The sequence below is a fragment of the Ciconia boyciana genome, chromosome 5, assembly GCF_034638445.1.
Source record: "Ciconia boyciana chromosome 5, ASM3463844v1, whole genome shotgun sequence".
In the NCBI taxonomy this organism is placed as follows: Eukaryota; Metazoa; Chordata; class Aves; order Ciconiiformes; family Ciconiidae; genus Ciconia; species Ciconia boyciana.
Window position 1 is genome coordinate 78,372,540 of NC_132938.1, and position 21,115 is coordinate 78,393,654.

General features: G+C 39.6%; 2 protein-coding genes across 11 annotated transcripts in view; both read right to left on the reverse strand.

The window, feature by feature from the left end:
• Window positions 1-893: 893 nt before the first annotated feature.
• On the reverse strand, window positions 894-11,415 carry ADAD1 (adenosine deaminase domain containing 1). The gene is made up of 11 exons (XM_072862296.1): window positions 11,229-11,415; window positions 9,029-9,205; window positions 8,439-8,606; window positions 7,808-7,876; window positions 7,144-7,269; window positions 6,030-6,153; window positions 5,649-5,819; window positions 4,396-4,622; window positions 2,776-3,013; window positions 2,118-2,250; window positions 894-1,014 (listed from the first exon to the last, which is right to left on the reverse strand). The coding sequence occupies exons 1-11, from the start codon at window positions 11,413-11,415 to the stop codon at window positions 901-903; spliced, it is 1,734 nt and encodes a 577-aa protein (XP_072718397.1). The 3' UTR covers window positions 894-900.
• Window positions 11,416-12,676: 1,261 nt separating this feature from the next.
• The window catches only part of BLTP1 (bridge-like lipid transfer protein family member 1), a 131,542-nt gene continuing 123,103 nt past the window's right edge, over window positions 12,677-21,115 (reverse strand). For 9 of the 10 annotated variants that reach the window (XM_072861365.1, XM_072861371.1, XM_072861368.1 and 6 more), the window contains 5 exons: window positions 20,566-20,769; window positions 18,901-19,095; window positions 17,870-18,004; window positions 14,929-15,094; window positions 12,677-13,387 (listed from right to left, as the gene is read on the reverse strand). In XM_072861365.1, the coding sequence (XP_072717466.1) occupies window positions 13,171-13,387; window positions 14,929-15,094; window positions 17,870-18,004; window positions 18,901-19,095; window positions 20,566-20,769 (917 nt within the window). In that variant the 3' untranslated portion in view covers window positions 12,677-13,170. Of the gene's footprint in view, window positions 13,388-14,928; window positions 15,095-17,869; window positions 18,005-18,900; window positions 19,132-20,565; window positions 20,770-21,115 lie in introns of those variants that run through there. The other variant, XM_072861372.1, reaches the window with a different exon arrangement.

Below are 21,115 nucleotides of genomic sequence, written 5' to 3' on the forward strand. Positions count from 1 at the left end.
CAGACAATTTTGCGAGGACTCGTCAGTACAGTGATAAAGTAGTCTGTGGGTGGAGGAGTCCAACTAATCTACAAGCACTAACATCTGATGGTTTTTGGGGCAGCCCACAAAAGTTGAAGTAACCTTGTTTCTGGTGACTTCTGTACTACATCACACTATTTTGTTATTTACAGCTTTGACACCTTTAAAGTGCTTTAAATCCACTACCAAAAATCATGATCGTCACCAAACAGTTGAGTAACAGCTTGGTAATTCAAAAAGTTTCACACTTGGAAGTACACAGATTATTTTCTAACCCTTCTACCACAAACAATATACAGTAAACTACAAGACACTTGGCAAATCCACGCTAAACAAAAGTCTTAAAATGACTAGCAAAGGATGCCTACAGATAAAGCACAGATTGCCAATTTTTGTTTCTGAAAGTGATTCTCACATTGGTATGTTTTTTTTAAAGAAATGCAACTTTTACTGTTTTTTTTTTTTCTTAAAGACAGTTATGAAAAAGGTGGGAGAAAAGAAGAAATAAATACATATTGCATTTTCAGAAATCAATAGCAATCCCGAAACTAACAGGAAAAAAACATGTTAATAACTCCACGGGGTGGGAGGGGGGTGGGAGTGGGGGTGAGGGAGTAGAAATGAGGTGGCATTGGGGGGCAAAACAAAATAGATTTGCAAAGCTGTTAGATACTCCTACCTATGAGAAAACAAGAATGTTTGGAAAAGACTAAACTGTTGCAGATGGTTTAATAACTGCATTCAAATTGACAAGCAGCAGCTCTGGAATGGTTTTCTTGCTGCAAATATGAACCCTACAGTTAAACATTTTACTAATCAGAATTACATTTTACTGAAAGAAATAATCAAAACTGACTTCACAAACAATCCGCCTCACAGTCAGTCACTGAACTGTTCGATATGTGGAGACTTCACAATCCAGGATCCATAACTATGTTGCTCTAAGTAGCTTTGCAGCAAGCTTTTAGCTTCTTGGTACAATTCAGATTGCATCTAAAGAAAGAAATAGAAAGATCTTGAAAGATCTCAAGAACTATGGTTACAGAGATTTGTGTTCTTTACCACCGGCATATAATATGCACAAGCACAAACCTTGTAGAAAACACCTACAAATCTTACAGTTCCCTCAGTTGCTGACAGTGAGAGAAAGTGTTACAGACTTTAAAAACATATTCGTTTTATATGTTTGGGCATTTATTGGGATGAGAGAATTGTTTTGTTAAACATTAATTTTTTCAGCATCTTTTCAGTTCCAGTAATATCTTTACACAGAAAATAAACATTCACTATCATTCAATGCAAATCTAAACACATGAGCAAACAGCCAATTAGCAAGCCATTCTACGTTTAAGTAGGTTTTGAATCATTTAAAAAAATTCTCTTGCATGTTTTGACAGGAGGAAAAAAACAGATAGGTACTTTATAAAAGCTTAAGTTTCACATAACAATTTTGGAAATAAAATATATCTCTTGAACCAAGGAGAGGGAAAAACCTGGAAGAGTACAGAGAAGTAAGATGAGCCTACATCTTTCCAAGTATGGATAGAAGTGAGTGAACTGTGTTTACAGCAATCAAGAATCACAGTAGCTCCTTTAAGTAATTTATCTGTATTTTTATACCACAAAGGAAAGCCTGGGACCTAACACTGTCTTCCAATGAATGATTCCTACTTTCCCACTCCTCTATGACATAAGAATCTTCCCACAAGACTACACTGTGGTAGAAAAATACCTACATATGTATGAAACAAATATAAAAAGTAAGATTGAAAAAGAACTAACGAACAAAAAAACCCCAACCTTTTTAATATGAAACTATCTTATGGGAGGAAAATGGCCAGCAACCTCCATATGCTGAGACAAAACATGGCAGATTTTCATAGAGAAGGTTTCAAGATTAATTCAGTAGATAAATTTTACTTGAAAACAGCGATTTCAGACATTCTCAGGCAAAGACTGTAGGCAATAAAGGGCACCTAGCTGTTCAGGTGCAGTCTTCAGCAAAATAGAAAGTCACTCCTGGCTATCAAACCAGCTTTGAGAGTAGCCATTAGAGATTCCTTAATAAAACTTGCCCCTGCCCCATACCAGCTTACCTTAGCTTCATGGTATGTTGCAACTTGAAGCAAATCATTCCGTTCTGCTTCCTTAGCAAGCAATCTGAAACGACTAAACATTGCCGCCTTGCAAAGGCGACTTGCCATGTAAGTGCCACTTTTGAATGGTGAACTATAGTCAAAATGAAAAAAGAATAATAAAACTCAGTAACAAATACATTACACATGTACCGCTTTGATCATTACGGATTTTTTTCCTCCCCTCTAATGCTTTGTGAATACGATCATATGATTCTACTTCCACTTTCAATGAGCAAAGCTAATGCAAATCAGCAGCTGTGAGAATTTAAACGAGCCAAGCAAAAACAGTTTTCCAACTGGAATTTATCTGAACTAGGATGCTAATTGGTTTTATGTATTGTGAAAACTAAAACATTCACTACAACAGACAGTGGAATAAAGATATCTCAATTCAAAGAACTCTTTAATTTCCTATCTTGGTATCTCACTGTAAAGTTCCAAGATCTCTAAAACTACATCTAATCATAGGATGTATTCACCTAATGCAGGAGAGACTCTCTCTCATTGGGGTAATACCATGCCTCCATGTATAGCTTAGAAAATGAATACCCCAACGAACCAGCACAAAACAGTAAGGCTAACCATTATTTCCAACATAATGAAGAAAAATTCTAACCTTTCAGTGGTTTTCCCATTTAACCCATCCACAACCTCCAGTGATGCGTCTGACAATGACCAATTCAAACTAAGAAACCTCTGTTTAAAGTCTATTTGAATTGGGCGTGCAGCATTCACCAAGTAAGTATGAGATCTGTTGACCAGGTAAGGCATGGGAAGCTTTGATGTAAGTGCGTCATCAACACGCTGTTTTATAGCTATTTCTAGCCCTCTTGTATCCTTGCAATTTCCATTTCCTATTAAACAAAACAAGATCAGTCACATAAGTACATCAAATTAAAAAAAAAAAGCTAAGAATGCAGATGCTTCCATTGGTCTACAGGATATTAATTTTTCTACATGAAATTAGTGTTTGGAAAAATCAGTTCCAATATTCAGTTCGCAGAACAAAAGTTATTTCCGTTTCTTCTCCAGAGGCATCATTATTTTCATTGGATGCCTCCTTTTTGGAACAATTATTCTTCATCAACTCTTTACATTTCTTGCAGAAGATACCATTAAAATAGAAGCTGCAACACAAACTTCGATGTTCTAGATTAGAAAATACACTAGAGAGTTTGCCCAAATTACTCCATATCCAACAGTATTTCTGACTGCCTACTAAATAAACATACTTTGCTCCATAGCATCTCAAGGAACTGTCATAGAATTTCTATTAAACAGAAGGGCAATACATTATCGATTATTATGTTTACTTGAATACCACTTAAGTGAGCATATTAGTAGTTTTTCTATTGCTTTTAAATAAAAGTGCCCAAACTTCCTCAGAAGGAACAGACAGGCATTCACCAATTCTTGCAAGATCTTTTGGAGCACTTCAAAAACCTTGTTCTGTTAGAAGAGGAAAAGCTGGTACATCTTCAATGCCTGGGGAACTCAGACATCTGTGTACTGAGAGGAAGAAACACCTGAAAACCTTCAGGACGATACCCATTAATTTAATTCCACCACATAAATAAAAGTTACTGAAATGAGTTTTGATAAAAGTATTGTCTTCCTGACTGCCACAAAATCCTGAGAATTCACTATCACCTTGGTAATCCCTGTTCCTCAATAAAACATCTATTTGCATTAACCAATAGAAGGGGGGGGGAGGGGGGCACAGACCATGGACAAACACAAAACGGAACAAAGACTTTCTAATAGAGCTGGTAAGATAGCCCAGGGTGAAATTGAGCATTTTCAGTTAAATACTGGCAGTTTTTCCACCACTGCTCAATTCTACAGCTAAGTGACTAACATGGTCACCTTAAAGTCACCATATTGGACCGAACAGTTAACACATCATTTGTTACACTTGATATCTTCTCAATATCTAAAATCTAATTTATTATAAAACAATGCTGAATTTCTTCTGTTACTCCAATACATAGTAAAGGAAGGGCAATCTGGCAAGCTAAAACAAAACGCACAATGACAAAAGAGCGAGCCTAACTGAGTTTTACATGAGGGCATTTCAAAGATGAGTGAAAAAACATATACACGCTTTACTACCTTCTCAGAAAAATACTGTAATTCTTTAAAGAACCATCTTGGTTTGGTTCATGTTTTATAAAATGTAGTAAAACTGGAACATGAAAACATACAAAAAAGCCACAGAAATTTGCATTAAGCTTACCTACAAGAATACTGTTGATATACACTGGTTCAATGAAGTGACTCAGCAACGCTCCCTGAATACCAACCACTTCCCATTTTGTTAATTTGTCAGTAGCTGACATACTGCTTGCTTTAACAGTTTTAGGTGGACAACAAACAGTTAGATAAATCTTGCCTTCTATAGCAACATGGAGACACAGTTCTTCATTAGTTTCGTAAGCAGATATAGATTGTGGATTGAGATGTCTAAAGTAAGACAAGAAAATGAATTTCAGTGAGAAAGTACTCTAATCAGAGATTACTGTAAAGTGGTATCTAATACTGTTTCTCAGAAAACAATTATCCATAGATCTGGGCCTAAAAGTGCTGAATCTGTGATCCACCAACCATTACAGAGTAGCTTACAGACAGCATCCAGTCTCATCAACGATTTCCTTGTACGAGCAGGCTACGACACTGGAAGTAATCTAAAACCTTCTGCAATTCTAGCAGGAGGGCCTCCCCCAGTCAGCACACCTTGCAATCAATTGGCTGTGACTTCCAGTTCACAAGTCTGCCTTCTGAACACTCCAAATAAACAGTATGGAAGCAGCTAGCTGTCTTGCATATGTGAAAAAGTTACGACTGTACGACTTTCAAGGACATTATTCCACTGCACCACTATAAGGGACACAAAATAACACTGTTCATAGTAACTTGGTAAAGCGTGACTGCTGCTGTTAAATGTCAAAACTGTTAAAAAAAAAAAATCAACTTTCAGAAATTTAACAAAAGTTAAAAGTGTAAAGATAAGCATAGGAGTATATTTGTCCCATCAAGTTTCTCTCATTACCTTTTTTCCTACACAGCAGAGCAGGAGCCTATTGTTTCAATTTAAGGCTTTTTATACTCTAGTCCTGTGGTGCAGAGGATGACATTAAGTCACCACATCCACTTGCTCAGTGGTTAAGTTAATGATTTATTAGTGCTTTAATAATATCTCAGGAGGGGGGGTTAACAGGTAAGCGGATATCTGTAATAAACAAAGCATCGTCCTGAAGCTATAACCCACATAGAAATTTTTTGTATCATTATGTTGATCTGTATCTCATACACTTATCACTACCACCCTGCACATTAATGCTTCCAAAACATGAAAAAAATTCAGAATAGCCCCCCCCATCTTAGAAACGTGTAACAATGCCTATTTTCCACACTCATGATGTGTTTGTCACTGTAAACAAACAAATCCATCTTCTATTACATCATCTCTGAAAATACCAAGGTACTTACACCTGTGATTTTAACTGAGCAGTTCCTTTTGGAAGCTGATTCATATAGAGAAAGATAGTTGTATTTTGCTTTAGGGTAAGCAGCTTCGAGCCTGGTGCTGTGCAAAATATGGATTTCTTTGTCCTCGCTGGATTTTCATTATAGAATAGCAAAAGATGTCTATAAAAATATCTAAAAGAAAGTGTTAAATAACAGTAAACGTGGAAAACACTACTTTGTTTACAAATACACAGACATTCACATTTAATTCACGTGATTTGAAAATAATCCAGAAGGTAATGACTATAAAATGCAACTGCACTTATATTTACATTTGCAAAAGTAAAACTGAGAAGAACTGGCTGCAAGACAACTGGTAACTATTTGTACACACATTCTCACCTAAGTAGAGAACGTCTTGCAATAACAATGGCATGGCTGTCATGCAACACTCTTCCGCAAGGTTGAAAGCACTGACTGTAATTACATTCTCCTGTTCCTAGAGCTACGACTTCATGCTGTCCACCTAAAAAGAAAACATTTGTTTTTATGGGACTGTGGTGGGTTAACCTTGTCTGGCTGCCAGGTGCCCACCAAGCTGCTCTCTCACCCCCCTTGTCCCCTAGCAGGTTGGACTCGATCTGAAAGGTCTTTTCCAACCTAAATGATTCTATTAAAAAAAAAAAAAAAAAAAAGAAAAAGCTCGTAGGTCAAGATAAGGGCAGGGAGATCGCTTGCCATTTACCATCGTGTGCAAAATAGACTCAACTTCGGGAAGATTAATTGAATTTATTGCCAATTACAGTAGGATACTGAGAAAAAAATATCAAAACTAAAACCACTTTCCCCCTACCCCCCCTTCCTCCGAGGCTCAACTTCACTCCTGACTCTCCTACCTCCTCTCCTCCCTACCTGAGTAGTGCAGGGGTATGGGGAAGCATCAGTTCCTAACACTTTGTCTCTGCCGCTCCTTTCTCCTCACACTCCTTCCCCACTCCAACACGGGGTCCCTCCCACAGGATACACTCCAGCCTGGATCCTTCCCACTGGCTGCAGTTCTTCAAGAACTGCTCCAGTGTGGGACCTTTCCACAGAGTACAGTCCTCCAGGAACAGACTGCTCCAGCGTAGGTCCCCCACAGGGTCACAGGTCCTGCTAGAAAACCTGCTCCAGTGTGGGGTCCTCTCCATGGACCACAGCTCCAGACAGAAACCTGTTCCTGTGTGGGCTCTCCACGGGCTGCAGCTTCCTTCAGAGCATATCCACCTGCTCTGGCCTATACAGCCCTACTCCTCTTTGAGACAGCACAAGGAAATGCTTACCTAGGTCTTCAATATTTGCATGACTGTAGCACAATTATGCACGTGACGGAGCCATCAGAACAGAGTATGTCAAAGAAGGAGAGCTACCCTTTACATTTATTTACCAGATCAGAAATGTGTTAATCAAGGCTCTTGGGGAACACAAACAGCCTAGGTTTTCCACTCCCCAATACTCATGATCAAAACAGACTTGCCTTTTTCAATGATGAAGGCAGCCAGTGAACTGCCACAACTTTGGTACTCAGGATACTTGGTAGTCAGGCTGTTAAATACTTCTTCAAGTGTTTGTGAAAGTTTTTGATACATAAAATGTCTTCCTTCTAAATAAAACAAAAACCAGCAAGACAAATTGGCAGGGAGGGAAAAAACACAGACATGATCGACCACTTGCCAAATTATAAATCTAAACACATGGTAAAAGCACTACTATCAACACACGCTTTTGGGATTCTGAGGATTATCAGGATGGACGTGAATAAATAAAGGACAAGAATACCTAAATACTTTCTGCTTTTCTTATTCATGACAATAGATCAGGGATATGGATTGTTTGATCACCTACTGCACACAGTATTTCAAGTAAGGACAGAAATACTGCTTCTATTTCTGTCACCAATTCACCACTTAAATTCAAGCAATTTACTAAAGTTATGTCCATTTGTAGAAGCAATAGTCAACCTCCTACTTTAGGGACGCTAATTCTTACAGCGTTCTTCAAAGAGAAGATGTTTAACATAACAGGAACTTCATAAAGATCACTAAACGTATTAAAAGAAGAATTAAAAAAAGGAAAAAAAAAAAAGGCAAGCATTTGCTGGGTAATTTGAATCAATAGAGAAAAACAAGACTATTTCTTACCAAAATAGATCCTTGAAACACGAACACAGTTTCCTGGAGTTTGGGGCTCAGCAAGAGTACAGGGAAGATCTAAGAATTTAACAAAATTTCAAACTGGGATGCACATTCCAAATTGCAAAACATGGATCTCACACTACTTCCCGCAAGCTAAAGTTTCTAATTCTCTAAGAATTTTCTTTTCTGATTTTGAAGTCCTTGTAAGCATAGAACTATTTAGGCAGCAACTCTTAAAAGAAGATAAATGTTACAGTAACTGAATTCTTTTGAAAGTAGTAACTCAGTGTTGAAGCTTTTTAATCATAAAAATTCGAAACCACTTAGGATCAACTTCACATTGCTGTTACCTAGCAAGTAGCAAATCAAGTGCAACAGCAACAAATAAACCAATTCCTTCCAAATAAAACAATTCTCCGCTCTGTGCTACAAACTGATGCAACTCCTAATACACAAAAGACAAAGGAAAAAAACCAGTTTCAAAACTATACGATAAATAGCTCTGCCCAAAGGATTCAAGAAAAGGGACGGAGGCCCTGATACAGAAGCATTTAAGAAAACTACACAGAGATTTTGCACAGGAAACCTTTAAGCCAAGCTTTTCAAGTTCTAATTAGGTGTTGCTAGAATTATTTACCTGACTTTTCAGAAGCCTTTGCCCTTGTATACTCCAAGTTAAGTAGCTCATCAAGAGCCAGTTTAGCTGCATTTAATTTAGATTCCTTCTTGTTTTTTCCCAGTCCAGTCCTGTAGCAAACACCATCTACCACAGCACAAAAGGCAAAATAAGGCCTTATAATATTGCCTTTAAAGGAGAAAAAAAAGCAGACAGTTAGCAAAATTATTCTAAGGTACTTCTATCCATAGCTTTATGTGCTTATATTCATTCCAAGGACAAGTACAAGACAAAAAGACACTTTTAGCAAAATACAACTCAAACCTTTCACCTCCACAAAAATTTTGGCAACTTGCACTTTATGCACTTCCCACAAAGTTCTGGTAGCAGCCAGAATTTTATACAATTCATCTGATCAAATTCTGTAGTAATTAATTATGACACACAGCTGTCTAGACAATAAAAGGGCAGCCAAAAAGCAACATGTGGAGGGTAGTGCAACCAACAGTAAAAAAATTCATCTGTGTTAGTGCCATCAATACTAACTGCAGAAATCCAGATAATCTCAAGTATAAGCAAGTATTATTTTATTTAAGAAAAGAAGTATTTACCTGCCACACTCGTTTCTTTCAATTCAAGTTGTACATGGTGCATTTGTGCAAACTGATGCAAGGCAGATACTGGGTTTATTACTCCCTTTTCATATCTTGCAATAAACTCCTCTAGGTCTTTCTTTGGAGGAAATGCTGATAATGGGGGTGCATGGGCTGCTTTCAAAAGAAAAGGTTCTGAAATAAAATTAAGAAAAGAACTGAACACACTCTCCAACAGTTTAAATCTGTTTACAATAAATGCTTTTTAGATGCTTCTTAGAAGAAGAAAAAGCAAAAACATTTACTCTAGAGCAGCATTGCTTTGTACTGAATCCTACATTAACAATACTAGCAATTCTGAAGTGGTGTGTACCTCCTCTTTTAAAAGCACCAAAGCTTTTACTTTGAGTACTAAATCATTACCCTCTGAATATAGATAGATATTACATGTAAATACAACATATCTTCCCCCTCCCCTCCCTTGCAAACCAGTGATCAAATGAAAGTTGCCGATGGCAGATTCAAAACAATGGAGCGTGTGGTTTTTCACACAAAACTATAAAGCAGTGGAACGCCCTGTCATAAGACACTAGAAAAGCTTTAGCGACCACACACATTATTCAAAAAGCAGATAACTCATTCAAAGAGAAAGAAACTCACCCACAAGGAGCTGCTGCATACAGAGACAGCACCTCTGGCTGAGGTGGCCAGGGCAAAACATGGGAACTGCACACCTGCTCTGACCCTGCAGGTCCCCCCCATGCCCACAATTAACCACACTTGGAACCAGGACAGCAGGTGGGTGGATATTTCATCTGTCCTAACACAGAGCCCTTATGCTCTTCTGAGGGCAATGAGAAGCAAGTTAGTCAAGTCATAAGAGACTGCTATAAATTCTGGGAAGTAGTCCCAAGACTAACCCACACTTCTGAGTTTCATTTGAAAGACAAACTCTTCCAAGGAGCACGCTATATCTGGACAGTTGTCTTTGACTTGGAGTCTCCTACAGAATAAGCAATTAACACTTCCTGCAGCATCTACTTCTGTGAAGGGTCGGTGTGTTGTTTTAGATTTAAGAAAAAAAATGAAGTATTTTTCCCTGTGTCGTGGTTTAGCTTCAGTCGGCAATTAAGCACCACAGCTGCTCGCTCACCTTTGCCCCCCAGTGGGATGGGGGAGAGAATCGGAAGAGCAAAAGAAAACTTGTGGGTTGAGATTAGAACAGTTTAATAGTTAGGAAAACAAAAATTGTAATGAAAAGGAAAACAACAAGAGAGCAAGAGAGGAACAAAACCCAGAAAAAAACCCAAGTGATGCAACCACTCACCACCCGCCGACCGATCAGTCCCTGAGCAGCGATCGCTACCCCCTGGCCAACTCCCCGCCGTTTCTATACTGAGCATGAGGCCATATGGTATGGAATAGCCCTTGGGCCAGTCTGGATCAACTATTTTGGCTGTGCCCCCTCCCAGCTTCTTATGCACCCGGCAAAGCACGGGAAGCTGAAGAGGCCTTGACTAACGTAAACATTAATGATTCTATGAACATTACTTAGCAACAACTAAAACATCAGTGCGTTATCGATATTATTCTCATCCTAAATCCAAAACACAGCACTATACCAGCTACTAGGAAAAAAATTAACTCTATCCCAGACAAAACCAGGACACCCTGTATCAACTCTAGGACAGATGGAATCTTCAGTTTCAGGGTTGCCGTATACTCAGGCACAAGTATCTCCCAGCCAAGAAGAACTAAAATAAACTGCTAACTCCAAGTCTCATAAATAGGTGCCTTTACCTCAATACAACTATTCAAAGAGACAGAATTCAAAATACATCCTGGGACATCCGGAACTGCAATTAAAACTTTTCTCAGTGATCTCTACAAAAATTCATGCAGCAGTACATACACTATATTTTGGCAACCTCTACAGCACTTTTAACATATAATTTGATAATTTATAATTATGAAATGCTGCAGACTATATAGCCCACCCTACAACAAATCTCTAACAAACTTTCAGTACTAAAGGACATCGGAAGAAGAGGAACAAGTTCAAGCAGATGCTAAAGAAGTCATGTAAGAACATACAGCAATAAGAAAAAGCAGCAGAGGGTTGCAACCTTTCAAAAAAGAGATAATCATAAAGTTACTTTCACTAGCATTAACAGTGTCTTTTAATAGCTAATTCCAGTGTATAAACCAAAAACTATACCTGGATTTTGCATCACCTTTGGTACATTGCACCTCTCAGAAGGTGGAAGTTTTGGTCTTACAGTCACAGACTGAGAAGACTTCTTTAAAGGTGGCTGCCTAGGAGCCCAAGCTGGCAAAGTCTTCTTTTGTGTGGGGTCAAAGGTGGGTCTTCCAGCACTCTGAAACCAGCCATTGCCACTAGTCATTTTTGATCAACCTAAGTAAGTTTAACAGTACAGTTACGAGATGTTAAAGGCAGGCTGCAAACTCCAGTTTTCTTAGTTAAGCCGTTTCACAAGAGCATTACAGACAACTCTGCTTCCCTACAAACTAGGGCAAAAGAACTGAAACCCAGCGTCCTTCCACTCCCTCCCCTTTCCCGGCCGGCACCAGGAGGTTCAAAGCCACTTCTCCGGTTAGTTAACCACCTTTCCCCACGCTTTAGAGCACGACTTCAGCCGGCTCTGCACCTCCTCTTGCAACCAGCTCAAAGGGCAAGACAACCCCCCAGCCGGCTCTCGAATGGAGCGAGGCAAAAACTAAAGCAGCAAAGCTGATTCCTCTCAAGTTTCCAGGACGAGCTAGAGCTGAAGGCTTTGGTACTTGCTCTCCTCTCCTCCTCGTGTGCTGTGAGAAAACCTACACCTGACCGTCCCGCTGCGGAAGCTCTTACACCCGATGGCAGGTGGAGCACGCCTGAGGTAAAAAAGGCGGGAGGAGGCGGGAAGGCTGCAAGGGAGCTCCCCGCAGCCGGCAACCCGCTGCGACGCCGCCTGCGTCCCTGAGGGGGTGGGCTCTAACGGCGGAGGAGACTCTTCACCGCCTCGCAAAGCCGACCCTTAACTCTAGCTCCGCTCATCGCCAGGATTTTAGAGGCGGAGAGCAGCCCCTCCATTTTTTCGAAGGGGCAGATCCCTCCGCGGAGAGCCCTGCCGCCCGCCACGTGCGGCGCGGCCGAGGCGTGAGGGGGCCCTTGTGGCCGAGGGAGGGAGGGAGCGAGCGAGCCTCCTCCCGGCGTAGCAACAGCCGTCGCCGAACCTGCCCCCACGCCGTCTCGTCGGCTTCCCGAGCCGCCGACCGGAGCGTCCCGGCGGGCAGGGCGGCACCCGTAAACCGCTAGCGGCGTCACGGGCCTGGATCCACCGAGCGGGCCCCGCCGGGCGGAGGCGCGCCCTGACCCACTTACAGCGGGAGCGCCCGGGGAAGCACCGCCCGCGGGGCCGCCGCCGCCCCCGCCGCCGCCCCCTCCTTGCGGCTGGGCGCCTGAGGCGGCCGGGGCTGCGGGTGGGTTTCCTCGCTGTGGGCATCAGGAGCTCGCGTCGGCTTTTTCCAGCTCCCCGAGGGGAAGGCCGGCTTCCCGCCGTGGCGTCGTGAGGGGGCCCGGCCTCTCGAGTCACCTCACGTAAATGATACTCGATGCAAAGTTACACTTAAAACACTTTTTTTTTTAATCAAGGAAGTTGAACAAAAAAAAAAAAAGCCCTGTACAGTAGTTAAATTTTATTACAAGTGTAATAAACTTAATGATTTTTAGCACTAAGGCAATCACCATTTCATAAGTTATATATATATAATTTACACAAGTCTACATTGACAAATCAATTACCGGTCACATCAATGAGGGGTTTGTGTTATGGCAAACAAAGTTTATGAAAATTCACAGTTAATCTGCAAGTATTTCAAAGATGCAGGAATCATATTGCACATAATAAAACAGTGGATGCTGAGGAGCAGATTTACAGTGTTCCAGCTATTCCTTCACAGAATATACATTGGTCATCATCATGCAATAACTTCAAATACAGAATGGTATCATGTACCACGGTAAACAGTTACTCACAATGTAAGTTTTAAATAGAGTAGCAAAAAGCTGTTAGGTTTCTCTTTAAACCATATTTAAATTCTTATAATAAAACACTTTGATAAAATCAAACGGAATTAATGGGTGTCACATTATACTTTTAGTATTCTTCTTTGTCTTTTCCTTTCTTTTCCTTTTCATCCTGTAGTGCAGTACCAAGTTTCTTTATAAGGACTGACAAAACTTTGTCCAAAGGATCCATGACACCACGCTGCAGCCACTTGGGAATAGTAGTCCTTGCATGGTGAAAGCCCAGCTTTTGCAGGATGTAGTCAACACCAACGGGATCAATTTTTCTCCCAGTCCAGGATATTAATCTAAAAAACAATAAATAGGGGACTCAATCCCAAGTATAGAAATATAGCAACTAGCATTTGTATAAACAAATCCCCGTTTTAACCATTGTTACTTCTGACCAACTGAAGTCCAACAGGCGTTGTTTCAAACTTAATTTATACAGATAAGCAGAAGATGACCAATGGAACATCCTCTCAAAGCAAGAGGATGCTCAAGGAGGCAAAAAAACAGACTGGGCTGCCTCCAGATCACGTTGAAATTGATTTATTATTACTGCTAACACAAAATGCCAACTGCCAAGATTTGTTTGGCCGGGGTTGATGTGTTCTTTTGATATGTGAACGAACACTTAGGTGCTCCAGCAGTGTCAGCACAGGTTAAAAAACAAACAAACCCTGACTGTGCTGGTTTTGGCTGGGGTAGAGTTAATTTTCTTCATAGTAGCTAGCATGGGGCTATGTTTTGGATTTGTGCTGGAAACAGGGTTGATAATACAGGGGTGTTTTCGTTACTGCTGAGCAGTGCTTACACACAGTCAAAGGCCTTTTCTGCTTCTCACCCCACCCCACCCCACCAGCGAGTAGGCTGGGGGACACAAGAAGCTGGGAGGGGGCACAGCCAGGACAGCTGACCCCAGCTGACCAAAGGGCTGTTCCATACCATATGGCGTCATGCTCAGCATATAAAGCTGGAGCAAGAAGGAGGAAGGGGGGGGCGTTCGGAGTGATGGCGTTTGCCTTCCCAAGTCACCGTTAGGCGTGACGGAGCCCTGCTTTCTTGGCGATGGCTGAAAACCTGCCTGCCCATGGGAAGGAGTGAATGAATTCCTTGTTTTGCTTTGCTTTGCTTGTGCATGCAGCTTTTGCTTTCCCCGTTAAACTGTCTTTATCTCAACCCACAAGTTTTCTCACTTTTACTGTTCCAATTCTCTCCCCCATCCCACCGGGGGGGAGTGAGCAAGTGGCTGCGTGGTGCTTAGTTGCCAGCTGGGGTTAAACCATGACACCGACACAGAGAAAAGTAATTTTCAGTGATTAAAATGTGAGCAGTGAGTTGCTGCTGTACACACACTATTCTTTTGTGCTAAGTTTAAACTGCCATATAGCAACTAGTATGTAGTGCTTTTTTATTTTAAGGTGACTGCTTGAAGAAGAACTAAAACTGCAATGCTAAAAATGGAAAATGCAAGATGAAAAACTATACGGCAGAAAGTGAATGGACTGTTGTAGGACAGAGTGAAACACAGTAATCTGTGGTCCTTAATGAGTTTAATTTTACTGTATCCTAATTTTGAAGAGCCTCCAACAATACCTTTAATCTGCATAAATTCTAATCTAGAAGTTAACTGATGTAATAGATAATTGCGTTATCCAGCTTTCATCATGTCCTGTAGCAGGTATCTTTCATAGCAGCACCAACAGCCCAAAGACAAACCTGTAACAGCATCCATGATCAATCCCCTTAGGAGCTGAACAGCATCAACTTGGAAACACTTGTCGTTTGCAGGACAGTAGCCACAGATAAGATGCACAAAGAGACTGCAGATAAGCCTGCTTGTTACCTGAGCGTGGGTTCCAAATGCCAAGTATTGCACATAAATTCTCTCCAGTCGACTGTAGTGTAAGTAATGCTTTCCTCTGCCTCTTTGTCAGTGGAGCTGTCCTCAAGAACACCAACGGAGTTTTTCTGCCCTGGACGAGCAGCCAAAATGCGAGGAGGAAAAATTGCTACAAAATGGAGAGAGGAAAAACCCCACACCAGTCAGTCATGAGCATCTCATTTGAATTCTCTTTGTACATCTTTTAAATAAAACAAGAGCACAAATCTCAAGAAAGAGAGAAACAACTTGTGTTTCAGTTTTACAGAATTTCTGGCAAACAGTTTTAGTTTGAACAAAGTGCTAGTCAAAAATATCCCATGAAAACTGTAATAGACACTGGATAACACGGGAATGTGGGATTCTGTCTTCTCTCTACCAGGCCAAAGCATCCCTATACAGGGGCTTTCTTTCAGATTCATCATGGCATTCAACAAAGCGTATTACATTCCATAAGCAAAATTCAGACATGTTCCTAGTTTAGAATATTTTTTTTAGATTGACAGAGTAGTCTCTGAGGAGGAGGATGGTAGGGGAATAGTTAAATCTTTGTCCAAAGGCATCGAGGGGGCCTGAACCCAGCTCTTACTTAAATCCTGTGATACAGAAAAGGAACAGCAGCTCCTTCTTCTCCAAACAACATATTTTATAAAATAAAAACAAATCTGTGAATTTGGATTGAATTTTGATTTCTTTTAAGATAGCTTGAAAACAAACTTTTTTACAAAGTTCCACCAAAAATAGTTATTTTCCCCTTTTGTTAGTTTCTGCACCTGTTGGACATTTTACCATAAACTGCTTTTAGGCAGCACTCCTAGCTCTGTTGTACACAATTACACGTAAACAGATTTTGATATGGTTAGTTATAAAAATAAACTTTCAAAATACTGAATTTAATGTGTTCTACATCATAAGTGTTAAAATTTATACATCACATCATGTTACATCACATGAATAAATGTTACATTTTCTATACAGTTCAGTAGTAAATGCAAAGTACTATGCACAACGCTGAATTTCACATGCACCAGAAAAACAAAATATGTGACTTTCACCGTGGTGGTAACTCATCGTTTACACATATATTACCATGTTACACATATATTACCATTACTCTTGTGGCAGCCTTTAAAGAAAAAAGTACAGAAATGAGAGTCTAGAGTAGGATTGCTGTGGCAAAATTCGGAAAATCTTAATTTAAGATGAGAAGTTGTAAAGCTTCAAATAAGCAGCTTTTAATTTCAGTGATGATATCTCATCTGACATAACATATAATTATATAATACTTGCTCTCCACAGCTTCCTGAGGAGGGGAAGTGGAGAGGGAGGTGCTGATCTCCCTGGTATCCAGTGATAGGATGCGTGGGAATGGTTCAAAGCTGTGCCAGGGGAGGTTTAGGCTTGACATTAGGAAGCATTTCTTTACCGAGAGGGTGGTCAAACACTGGAACAGGCTTCCTGGAGAGGCAGTTGATGCCCCAAGCCTGTCAGGGGGTTTGAAAGGCATTTAGACAATGCCCTTAATAACACACTTTAACTTTTGGTCAGCCCTGAAGTGGTCAGGCAGTTGGACTAGATGATCATTGTAGGTCCCTTCCAACTGAAATAGTCTAGTCTATTCTACTTACAGTAAATGTAACATCTAAAATCATTTTATCTATGATCAACACCTACAGTGTTGTTACAATCTTTTCCAAGTCGTAATTCATTTAGTAGGTTTTAGATGCTTGTGGCAATAATTACTTGTAAAGCATTAAAGCCACTAGATGATGACCTTCCCTTCGACATGCAGGTAATCATAGAGCACAGTCAGTCATTCAGTACCGCACTGTTTATTCACCTTAAGTCTGCAACAACAAAAATCACTCTGTGTTTGGCGCACTCCATGTATACATCAAACTCACTTTTCTTCAATTTGCTCTTCTTGGCAAAGACAACATATTGCTCAAGAATGCTCAATCCTGATCTAGTTAAAGATGTCCCTGTTCTTGCAGGGGTTGGACTAGATGAGCTGTAAAGGTCCCTTCCAATCCAAAGCATTCTATGATTCTATGACTGCATGTGCTAAATTTGAATGCTGCAACTGAACATATTCACGTGGAAAAGTGAAGCATTCTGAAGTCAGAAAAATGCATGTCTTGAAAGAAACTCCATTGATGAAAGGACTGCAATAAAAGTAATGTAGCTTCCTAAACCAGTTTTCATCTGCATATACCATCTTACAAAAAGAAAGTTAAACTAAACACCAGGTGTCAAAATAGGAGCGAGATTATGACTTAGAGTAACTAGCACAAGCTCATCAGTAGTGGGTAAGGAACAGAAGTCCAGGAGTATGTCTGTTCTCTGCAGCATACTGCACGTAGGTGCTGCACTGGAGGTGACTGAATTGTTTTTGAACAACCTGCTGTACCTACACAGTGTAGCAAAGTGCCCCACAGAGATACTAGTACAGCTCCCTGCACAGTGGTGGCATGTCAGCGTAGTGACGCTACGAGGTTTGTAAGTTTGTATGCAACCGCTCTGCTTCCAGTCCTACAGGAGCTGACTTAAAATCAGATCAAGTATTTCCTGAACAATGTTGAACTTTCTGAGAAGTGCCAAAATACCTCTTGGCTTTCAGTCTAAAATAACCCAGAAAAAAACCTTTTTGTTATTGTACAGTTAAATTTCACTTATTGGTGATTGAAAGAGGTAACTATCATTTTATAGCATTAAGTCCAGATTTCAAGTACATTTAATACTACTTCTGTTGATTTCAATGGAAGCAAAGTTAGGCTTACCTTTTTGAAAATTAAATCAATTTTTCACAAGTCAATGCTATTAAAAAGCATTAAAATATTTAGTATCAAATAGTCTGACAACTGCAGATTGTCAGACCAGCGTTACCTCATAAATAACAACTTACCTTTTTCTTTTTCTTTTAGATAAGCAGATACCAAGTCATGCAGAAACATAATCAATTCAGCATCCATAGTTACACAAATGTGGTCTGTAAACTCAGTTACTACACTGCATTCCACCTTTGGTTTAACACTTGTATCTACAGTCAGATAAAAATAGTATTAATACACTTATAAGTACATACAGTATACATAAAATACACAGAATTTGAATACAAATCATTTGAAAATGACGTTGCTGTTACTGAACCAGAGACTGAAAAGAGAGGAAGGACCACAATTAACATCTGTGTTTAGCAGCCTCAGCATTTTTGAAACAGTTTTCCCATCAGAGTAACTTCTGGTATTTTATAAAAGATGTTGAAAATAAAGAAATACTACCATGTAGCAACCTTGATCATCCTCAGCGTGGAAGGTCAACCTAGAGCAGCATCACTAGCTTGTGCTATGCTGTCAATGCATGATTTTAGACAGTAAGAAAAGCTGATAGCAGATGTTGCTAGTTTGGCTGTTAAAAAAACCCAACCAAAACCCAACATTATCTAGCAGTATTGTCTAGGATCATGTATGGAGTAAAACCACAGCTCAGCCAAGAGAAACATCTACATTAATGTCTTATACCTTCAGAAGTCTTATTTCCCACCAGTTCCAATTGCAGTCTGAAGACAACATTTTGAAAACAAGAACATAAAATTTAGGTTCCTATCTCATATTCCCATTTTCAGAATGGCCCTCCTCTTTAACATTTTAATAAAAATAAGAAAACCAACCCCCTAAAAACAGCCAACCTAGCTGAAACGTTCATTTTAATTTCTCTTAGTAAGTTGTGCTATAGTGACCAGTCTCTGGACTAGATCTTAAGTCTCTCAGCAGAATTCCCACTACATTTTATTCTGAAATGGTATCCTTTCTTACAGATCTGCAGGAATTCTCAGATTAAATCCTCTTTTCTTATCAGCATGGTAGCTTTGTATTTAACTCCTCATTTATGAGAAATAGCTTTGGATCAAGAAAAAACAAATTACGTTTACTGTACCTTGTAATGAAGGCTCTTGGGGCTCTTGAACATGAATAGATTTAAAATCCAGCTGCATCCTTGGCAATGCAAAGATGGTTTCAGTTTCATGGTTGTAACTGGAGCCACCTCGGAAGCCACTTAACAAGCTTGAGCTTTTCACTGTTGTGCTGCTCTCTGGGTTGTTAGCGTCAACATTTCGAAGCAGGTTTAACTCTACATGGACAATGGGAAATTCCTGACTTCAGTAGTCTTTATCAAAAAAAGGTTCTTGTCAGCACAGAGGGTGACAAATTTTCACAAAATACATCTCATAATAAGAAGAGGGGAGGAAATAAGTATCAGTACCATAACATCTAAGCACTTCTAAGAATCTTTGTTAGTTTTTTGGAAGCTTAAATCCAAATTTTATTCATCTGACCACCCTATCACCACTCTATTCTCGTAATGAGCTTTCAGTTAAGTGACATTAGACTATATGGGTTCAAAGTGTGCCCTTTGTGTTTGAAAATATGGTAGTACTTAAAATGAAAATAAATGTTTCTGATTAATACAAGTAATACCTAAATTCACCGAGGCAGCATTGCTGTCAGAAATCATTGTTGACCAGGAGTCCAACTTTGTCACAAGACTTTTACCATAGTACACATGCAACATAATTTGAATTAGTTTTCAGTTGTTAAAATTGTGACAAGACAAAAAAGTTAGGAAAGGTTACTATTTCATTGTAAAACTGCTGGTGTATGATTATTAAGAAGATTATATCCTTTATCCTGCTCCCAAAAGCATGGCTACAAAAGGTCAAACAATCAAAATGTTGTTGTTTATATACTTAAATGCTCCAGATGTAGCAAAACAGGGCTGTGTAAAAACATCTAACAGACAACACCTCTATTTGGGAACTTCAACCACTACATCCTGTTGTGTCTCTCAAAAGGAATAGGTACGAGTATAGTATATCAATAATTTTAAAATATTTTTTTCAAGAAATGATCATCTGCTCATTTCTCACTATATGCCGTATGCTGCTATTCGCCCTTTCACAGAAATTCTATTGATATCATCTGCTGATTCTACGGTTTGTGAATTAAATAGCGACAGCTGTATTTTAAGATTTCTTTTAACATTATCTTGAAAATTTTATTTTCCAATTAACAATGATTTAAAGATATGATTCAAAATGTTTTAAGGCCTAGAAGCAGCTGAAGGTTGAAAAGCTTTAGGCAGATGACTAATTTTCAAGTGTTAGTCGTAAGTGGTGACAGAAGCCTAAAATACATTTCTACTTCAACTTAATCTATAAATCCTTCATATAACAGTGAAATATATCCTCACGTTACAAGATCACAACTGGACGTGAAACAGGAACATTTTTTGCATATAGTGAAAGAGGAAAAGACTAGAACAACTGCAATGCCAGGTACATAAGCGTCCTGTACACTAACTGAACATTTTGGCTTTACTGCACAGTTTGAAAAAGGACTTAGCTTAGTAACACTTCCTGTTCAGCGTATTGCTATGCTTCCTTCCACCGTTCACCATAAGGTTCTCAAGAAGAAACAACTTCCATTATTTCAAATTCCCTTCTCCCTGTAGCCCGCTTGAAATTTAGCAGCTTTTAAACAGCCCAATCTGCACTGCCTGGCAAGCAGACCGATCCCAAAACTTAATGAACATGAATCTAACCTTCATTCCTTGTGGCTGTAACATAATTGAACCACTCTTTCACACTGGCAACTCCATGTGGGGGGTTTTCATGGCGACGCCTTGTTATCTTTGTGATTGTCGCCATAGGGCTTTCGAGGGCTCCGCACGGTTTGGTGACCATAGTGTTATGGCCCAAATGAAAGTCCAGGGTTTGCACAATATACGTGGAGTGTTCACTAGTACCTGCATTGAAGATGTGGGCAGCATGGGGTGAGAGAGGAAAAAAAAAAAAAAAAAATGAAAAAGCAGCTTGGTAAGGGTAGTAGGATTTCTCCTCTCAATCTCCTCTCCTTGCACAGGTATTTAACATGAGTAATTAGTATGCCAGTGGCATTGCAAACTGGTATAAAGCTTGCAAATGACAGAAAAATTAAATCCTCAGTAGCTACAGACAGTAAAAACTTCTCAATATGAAGACAAATATAAGCAATAAGGCCATCAAAATTCATAATACAGAAACAAAGGACTACATAAACACAGACATGCAATTAACAAGGCAGACAATCCACTTCGTAAGGAATATTATTAT